At 54.9% G+C, this 8,492-nt stretch overlaps 1 protein-coding gene across 1 annotated transcript; it reads right to left on the minus strand.

The window, feature by feature from the left end:
- Positions 1-3,731: 3,731 nt before the first annotated feature.
- NEU4 (neuraminidase 4) lies at positions 3,732-6,923 on the minus strand. Its single transcript, XM_064287374.1, has 3 exons — positions 6,434-6,923; positions 5,630-5,885; positions 3,732-4,654 (listed from the first exon to the last, which is right to left on the minus strand). The coding sequence occupies exons 1-3, from the start codon at positions 6,632-6,634 to the stop codon at positions 3,732-3,734; spliced, it is 1,380 nt and encodes a 459-aa protein (XP_064143444.1). The 5' UTR covers positions 6,635-6,923.
- Between the last annotated feature and the right edge of the window lie 1,569 nt (positions 6,924-8,492).

Below are 8,492 nucleotides of genomic sequence, written 5' to 3' on the forward strand. Positions count from 1 at the left end.
GGAAGACTCATTAACAACCTGAAATATCCAGATGACATGACTTTGCTTGCTGAAATGAAGAGAACTTGAAGCACTTACTGATGAAGATCAAAGACCACAGCCTTCAGTATGGATTATACGTCATCATAAAGAAAACAAAAATCCTCACAACTGTACCAATGAGCAATGTCATGATAAGATTGAAAAGACAGAAGTTGTAAAGGATTTCATTTTACTTGGGTCCACAATCAACACCCATGGAAGCAGCAGTAAAGGAAGCAAAAGACACATTGCATTGGGCAAATCTGCTGCAAAGGACCTCTTTAAAGTGTTGAAAAGCAAAGATGTCACCTTGAAGACTAAGGTGTGCTAGACTCAAGCCATGGTGTTTTCAATCGCATCATATGCATGTGAAAGCTGGACAATGAATAAGGTAGACCGAAGAAGAATTGACGCCTTTGAATTGTGGTGTTGGCAAAGAATATTGAATATACCATGGAGTGCCAAAAGAATGAACAAAACTGCTTTGGAAGAAGTATAACCAGAATACTCCTTAGAGGCAAGGATGGCGAGACTACGTCTCAAATACTTTGGACATGTTGTCAGTAGGTTTCAGTCTTTTGAGAAGGACATCATGCTTGGTAAAGTAGAGGGTCAGTAAAAAAGAGGAAGATCCTCAACAAGATGGATTGACATAGTGTCTGCGACAATGGGCTCAAGTATAACAACGGTTGTGAGGAGGGCACAAGACAGGGCAGTGTTTTGTTCTGCTGTGCATATGGTCACTAGGAGTCAGAGCTGACTTGACTGGACCTAATAACATGGTGCTAGAAGCTATGTCAGTGGTATTTCCCATACTTCAGGTTCACCCATGGTGGACAGGTTTCAGCAGAGCTTCCAGACCAAGACACTACGAAGAAAGGCCTGGTGATCTACTTCCAGAAATTAACCAATAAAAACTCTATGCATCACAACAGAACACTGTGCAGTATAGTGATGGAAAATGAGCCCCTAGGTTGGAAGGCGACCATGAATTCAAATGTCCCTCTCTCTCCACATCACTGCTACCACTTTGGTGCTTCTTTCTAACTTCTTTCTATTCTTATTCCCTGGAGAAAAATTAAGACAGAGCCTGTGGCCCCTCCAGAGTAGGTCAGGATGCGGTGAATGTGTGTGTCCTAAGAGCAGCTCCTTCTTGCTCAGCCCGCTGGCTTCACGGAGCTGACTGCCAAACACTTGCTCCTTCAGCAGGAAATTCAGGGATGGGCAGACCTTGCCCATTTGCAAACCCAGACAGAGGTGGGGCAGCCAGAGAGGAGGTGCCTCAGACACTTAGAAAACCATGTTTGTGAGGCGAGTTTTCTCTCTCAACCCATCCTCCTTCTGGCCACCTTGGTGAGCGGAATCTGGCTGAGGGGGGCCAGGCCAGGGCTGAGTTTGGGTAGAAGGTCCCAGAAGCAGCTTTTTTTTTTTTTTTTGCTTTAAGTGAAAGTTTACAATTCAAGTCAGTTTCTCATACAAAAACTTATACACACATTGTTATGTGACCCTTGTTGCTCTCACTATATTGTGACAGCACGCTCCTCCTCTCCACCCTGTATTCCCCATGTCCATCCAACCAGCTCCTGTCCCCCTCTGCCTTCTCATCTCCTCTCCATACAGGAGCTGCCCACATAGTCTTATGTGTCTACTTGAGCCAAGAAGTACACTCCTCACCAGTATCATTTTACGTCTTATAGTCCAGTCTAATCTTTGTCTGAAAAGTTGACTTCAGGAATGGTTTTAGTTTTGGGCTAACAGAGAGTCCAAAGGCCATGTCCTCTGGGGTCCTTCCTTTTCTCTTTCTCCATCAGGGACTCTCTGTTTTGTTCCCTGTCAGGGCAGTCATCGGTGGTAGCTGGGCACCATCTAGCTCTTCTAGTCTCAGGCTGATGGAGTCTCTGATTTATGTGGCCCTAATCTGTCTCCTGGGATCATATTTCCGTTGTGTCTTTGGTACTCTTCATTCTCCTTTGCTCCAGGTGGGTTGGGACCACTTGATGCATCTTAGATGGCTGCTTGCTACCTTTTAAGGCCCCAGAAGCCACTCACCAAAGTGGGAATCAGAAAGTTTTCTTAATATACTTTGTTATGCCAATTGACCTAGATGTCCCCTGAAACCATGGTCCTCAGACCCCTGCCCTGCTACTCTGTCCCTCGAAGTGTTTGGTTGTGTTCAGGAAACTTCTTAGCTTTTGGTTTAGTCCAGTTGTTCTGACTTCCCCTGTATTATGTGTTGTTCTTCCCTTCACCTAAAAAAGTTCTTATCTACTATCTTTTTTTTTTTTTTTTAGTCAGTGAATACACTTCTCCCTCCCTCCCCACCCTTGTAACCATCAAAGAATGCTTTCTTCTGTGTTTAAACCTTTTCTTGAGTTCCTATAATAGTGGTCTCATACAATATTTGTCCTTTTGTGACTGACTAATTTCACTCAACATAATGCCTTCCAGATTCCTCCATGTTATGAAATATTTCACACCTTCATCGTTGTTCTTTATCATTGAGTAGTATTCCATTGTGTGAATATACCATAATTTGCTTACCCATTCATTCGTTGATGATCATTTTGGTCGTTTCCATCCTTTTGCTATTGTGAAGAATGCTGCAATGAACATGGGTGTGCATATATCTATTCATGTGAGGGCTCTTATTTCTCCAGGGTATATTCCAAGGAGTGGGATTGCTGGATCATATGGTAGTTCTATTTCTAGCTTTTTAAGGAAGCACCAAATCGATTTCCAAAGTGGTTGTACCATTTTACATTCCCACCAGCAGTGTATAAGTGTTCCAGTCTCTCCACAACCTCTCCAACATTTATTATTTGGTGTTTTGTGTTTTTTGTTAATTAATAGTAGCCTTGTTGGGGTGAGATTGTATCTCATTGTAGTTTTGATTTACATTTCTCTAATGGCTAATGATCGTGAGCATCTCCTCATGTATCTGTTTGCTGCCTGAATGTCTTCTTTGGTGAAGTGCCTGTTCTTATTCTTTGCCCATTTTTTAATTGGGCTAATTTGTCTTTTTTGTTGTTGAGGTTTTGCAGTATTTTGTAGATTTTAGAGATTAGACACTGATCAGATTTATCATAGCCAAAATTTTTTCCCAGTCTGCAGGTAATCTTTTTACTCTTTCGGTGATGTCTTTGGGTGAGCATAAGTGTTTGATTTTTAGAAGCTCCCAGTTATCCAGTGTCTCTTCTGGTGTTTGTGCATTGTTAGTGATGTTTTGTATAGCGTTTATGCCATGTATTATGGCCAAGAAGCAGCTCTGACATGAGAAGAAAAGACAGAGACGTAAACTTGGACATGAGGTCACAGTCCCTTTTATCTCTCATGCATGAACTGGGAAAGAACCAGCACAGCAAGGGTTAAGATGGGAAAGCTCCTGGGGCAGGAAGCACCTGATGGAATCCATAGTCCCACAGTCCAGCCCAGGGTGGGCAGGAGCCTTAGGTACATCCTTGCAGGACAGGGGGGACCGTGACAGTTCAGAGCCCACATCTGCCCCCCACCCAAGGCTGTGCCTCTTCCTGGAGACCCGCCAAGCTTGTATGAAAGTGAGAAAGCTCAGCCTTTTCTCTATATCCAGCAGGATCCTTGACAAAGACACTCTCAGCGGCTCCAGATACAGGGGCAGAGACACTGGAGCCATACCCAGGCTGCTCCCCACAGGCACCCCAAGCAGCCGACCCATGCTTGGTCCCTGCTGACCGTCAGGAAGGCAGGCAGTGCGCATGCTGCTTCCGTGGGGGGATGTTGTCCAACACGTCACGCAGGGAGAATAGGCAGAAGGAAATCTCCTCATAAGAGACCCGCACCCCACTCTCGTAGAGGCAGGCAAAGGCCAGGCCCCCCATGTGCCGGCCTGGGAGAGCAGCCAGGTCAGAATAGCCGCTGGGCCCCTCATGAATCACCCAGGGCTCTGTCCAGCTGTGCAGGTCCAGGGGAGCCCTGCTTAGGCGGACACCCATGTGAAGGCGAGCCCGGCGCCCCGTCGGGTGGGAATAGAGCAGCCACGTGGGGCTCGGAGTAGGGGCCTCAGAGGCTGCACTATCCCCACCAAGCCCAGGCCCTGGGCCAAGCTCCCCAGGGCCATCCCCACAGACCACTGCTGCCCCACAGGGGTCTTCGTCACCCTCTTTCAGGGACCCTTGGACTCTGGGACCAGAGCTTGGAGGTTGGGGGTGGCTCTTGGCACCCACCAGCTGGGTGCCTGCCCAAAGCCAGCTGGGGAAGGGGGCTGGAAAGCCCACCACGCTGCCCTGGCAGCCACGGGAGGTCTCTGCTAGTGGGGGCACCAGCTGCCCAGGCAGGAAGGAAGTGCCCTCATCAGCGCTGAGCGCCTGCACGCGGCTGCCCAGGGAACTCCGCGCATTGCAGTAAAGCACAGGGCCACCCGGGCCACCCTCCACAGCCGCTAGCTGGCACTCGCCTGAGCGAAGGTTGGGCACGAGGCCCCCATGGCGCCAGCTTTGGCCGAGGTCGTCACTGTAGAAGACGAAGGCGTGGGGGGAGGTCCGGCAGATGCGGCCAAAGCACTCGCGGCGGTCCACGTGGTAGGTATAGGCTGGCACCAGCAGGCGGCCCGAGCGCAGCTGTACCCCATGGCCAGGGCCCACAGCAAACGTGGCCCAGTCTAGGGAGACAGAGAGGGCCAACTGAGGCTGGAGCCGTGGCCACGCCAGCCAGGACAGCGTGTGCGGGGCCTCAGGGAACAGCCGCCCACTGACCATTGCTTCCCTTGGCTCATCCGCTGCCCTGGGCCCTCACTGTTCTTTCTTCACAAGCTGGACACAGCACTCGAGGCCATTAAAAAGACATCTGCCGGAAGCCCCCATCCCAGCAGGATCCCAGGCAGCCCCCTTAGCCAGAGTTCTGGAAAAGCCGCCAGCCCCCAGAGCAAGTGGACAAATGGCCATGCGGGGGCACTGCCCAGTTGCTATGGCAGACAAGGCAGCAAGGGAGGGTGGTGGAAGTGAGGGGACCTTCGGGGTGGGATATGGGGACAGCCCTCAGGTCAGCCCTCAGGGACAGGGTCTGGAGACAGCCAGCCCTGGCTGTGTCCCCTGGGAGGGTCCACACAAGTGGGCAGTATTCACTTTTTGGGTCGGCTTTGGTGTGTCATGTCCACGCCCCTCAATGAGGCACCCAAGTCCAGGAGGGCAGTGGGTGGTCAGGCTGGGGGTCAGCAGGAATGGAAGGAAAGCCCGGCTTTGGGGTTGGCCACCTGCCCTGTGATTCGTGCCTGGGCCCTCAAAACAGGGACAAGGAGGGGGAGGAGGAAGAGGACATGGTGAGGAGGCAGGACAGAAGCTGTTATTTGGAGGCCAAGAGGGACCTCAGCATCTACCCTCTCCTGGGCCAAGAAATGAGCCCAGGAAGGGGAGAGATGGCGAGGGTCAGATGAAGAAGGTGGGGCCGAGACCTCAGGGATGTGGGCAGCTGGGCTCACGTCCTCAGGGAGTGGCAGGCCCACTTTTTCCAGTGGAGGCTGCTGGCCTCTAGTTGCCAGTCCCCCACACCCATCCCCCCACCCCCGCCCTGCCTGTCCTGCCTTCTGCGCCCACCATCCTCCCCCCTTGCCCTCCCTGCTCCCAACCCACCAGCCTACCCTGCTCATCGCTGCCCACGGCCTCCTCGGTGAGGTCTCGGGCACCACCCCAGGTGAGGCCCGCGTCGCGGCTGGTCACGCAGCAGAGGCGGGCGGCATTGCGGCCAGTGGCAATCTGCACAGCCTCAGGCGTGTGGCCGAGCACCGCAATGAAGAAGAGGAAGACAGTCCCCGTGCGTGCCTCATGCACAGGGCAGGGGTTCATGGAACGGTGCTCTTCCAGCGCCGCTGTCCCCAGCACATGCAGGCTGCCCCACTGCAGAGGTGGCCACGGCCAGACTCAGACCTGGGTCTGCCCAGTGGACACTGCCACAGCGTCAGACCCTTTTGCGTCTTTCTCTAAGATGGGATACCACCTGCACTGAGCCTATAACCTCCCTCACCTACAAGGAGTCCCCCTAGCATCCTCCCTCAACTTCCTGGAGCCCCTCACGTGCAGAAACCCTCCTTACCTGCATGGAACCCCTCCTGATCTTCACAGATTCCCCTTCACCTGTACCAAGCCCTTCAGCACCCCTTCACCTGCACGGAGACCCCAGACCTCCCTCACCTGCACAGAGTCCCCCAGCATCTCCCTCACCTGCACAGAGCTCCCCAGGGTCCCCTCACCTGCACAGAGGTCCCCAGCATCCCCCCACCTGCACAGAGCCCCCCAGGCCCCCTCACCTGTGCAGAGCTCCCCAGCATCCCCCTCACCTCCCCCAGCCCCCCTCACCTTCACAAAGCCCCCAGCATCTCCCTCCACTTGCACAGATCTCCCCAGCATCCCCATCCACCTGCACAGAGCCCCCCAGCCTTCCTCACCTGCACAGATCCCCCAGCCAGTGTCCCCCTCCGAAGCACCAGGCGGTGGGCATGAGAGTCATCGGGGCTGAGTCGCTGCTCAGCAAAGGCCAGCAAGGTGGGCCCAGAGGGCACGGGGAGCAGCGCAGGCACACGGTACGTCAAGCCGGTCCTTTCCCGCTGGAAGAGCACCGAGCGCGCAGGGGTATGTGGGGCTCCCATCTCTGCAGGATGGGCGCAGTCAGTGGCGAAGGGGGCCAGCCCTCTACCCTGTGCCTACCCAGCATCCTTCCTCCCTCCCTCACCCACAGCCACTGAGTCCCCAAGTGTCTGTGGGATTGGCTCTCTCCTCCTCTCAAGGCGGTGTTAGGGTCATCATAGAACCTGCCCAGCAGGAGATGGCCCAAGTGGACATGAGAGCCCAGAGCTCCAGACAAGGAGGGGCTCAGTGACCCCTCCTAAGGCCCCACCACCAGCATGGCAGCCACAGTGGACAAACAGACCCACAAGACACCCGAGGCACCCACAGAAAGAGAGAAACACTCAGAACTGATACACAGAGGAACACACATGGCACATGGAAAGAGATGCTTGACACACAGAGAGACAAGGACACACATGCACACAGACACAGAGACGCGCGCGTGTGCACATGCTGGCACAGAAATGAGCACACAGACACATGTGCACACAGGGACACACAGCTCTCACTAGAAGAAGGCACCTCCGGCCACATGGAGGATCTGGAGGGTCGTCGGGGCCAGGGGGTGCTGTGATGTGTGGGGATGGAGACATGAGTGGGGAGGGGGGATGAACGGTATTCCCCACCACTCCTTGGCAAGGATCAAAGCTGCACACCCCCCACATTGACAAGGACACACAGGAGATCCACCACCCCGCACCCGAGGGAGCCCCACACCTGAGATCCCCAAGCCAGACAAGACCTCCACCTCATTCCACTCTTAGTCTAGGACCTCCTGCCCCTGGAAGGCAGCTCACAGGTCCATCCCTGCTGCCCACCAAGCCCCAGCAGATCCCCCAGCATGACCCAGATTCACCCTGGCTGGAGACTCCTACCCACCACCACCACCTCTGGGGCTCTGAGAGCAGTATCCTGTCTCCTGGAAGCCCTGGGCTCTGCAGTCAAAGGGCAATTGTGTCCAAGCTGGACACAGGTGCAGATGCCACACATCGCCTGGGGCTGCCTGGGCACAAGTGGGACCTTCTCTGCATGCTTGGCTCCCTCCCCAGAGCTGGGCCACCTGCCTGCCTCGAGCCGGGTGTCAGCGCAGCCTGCAGAAGCAGGCAGGGAGCCAGGCCACCACAGGCTCAGAGACAGACCAGCTGGTCAGCCTTTCACTGTACGGGGGGAAACTGAGGCCCACCATGAGAACAGGGCTGCAGGCACTCAGAGCATCCTTGCCGAGGCCACGGTTTTCCATGGAGCTCCGGAGGCCCAGGGGAACCTTCCCTGGCTCTGCCACCTCACTTTAAAAGAAGCAGAGTTCCAGGCTTTGCATGACCAGAACTGTGACTCTTTGCAAAGTGACCCAGGCGTCTATGGCCAAATGCCCATTCACCTTCCCAGGCAGGCCCTCCGCAGGGATGGGGTGGCTTCCCTGGTATGGATGTTCTAGGACAAAGGAAGAGACCCATGCTGTCCTGGCGCCCGACCCTTGGCTGGGCAGCTGGAGTCATTCTGCAGCTCCTTCCCCCCTCCCCGCCATCCTGCCTGGGCTCCTCTGGACACTCTGGGCCAGCCCCAGCCCCCAGACTCCACGGCCAGCGCGTCTTGTATTGGATCTTCCAGGGCTTGGACGGCTCAGTTTACTGCAGGACCTCAGGTACAGGGGGGAGTAGGGAGGGGACTCAGCTGCCCTGGCCCCCAGGCTCAGGTGCAGGGGTGAGGAGGGGGGGTACTCACCGGCCTCACTGCCCTGGCCCCCAGGCCTGATGCGGGGTGAGGAGGGGGGTACTCACCGGCCTCACTGCCCTGGCCCCCAGGCCCGATGCAGGGAGACCAGGAAAGGGCTTCCTGGCTGTGCAGCTGCTACAGAGCCAGAGGTGGTTTATCTGCAGG

This window comes from Loxodonta africana, chromosome 6 (assembly GCF_030014295.1).
Source record: "Loxodonta africana isolate mLoxAfr1 chromosome 6, mLoxAfr1.hap2, whole genome shotgun sequence".
Classification (NCBI taxonomy): domain Eukaryota; kingdom Metazoa; phylum Chordata; class Mammalia; order Proboscidea; family Elephantidae; genus Loxodonta; species Loxodonta africana.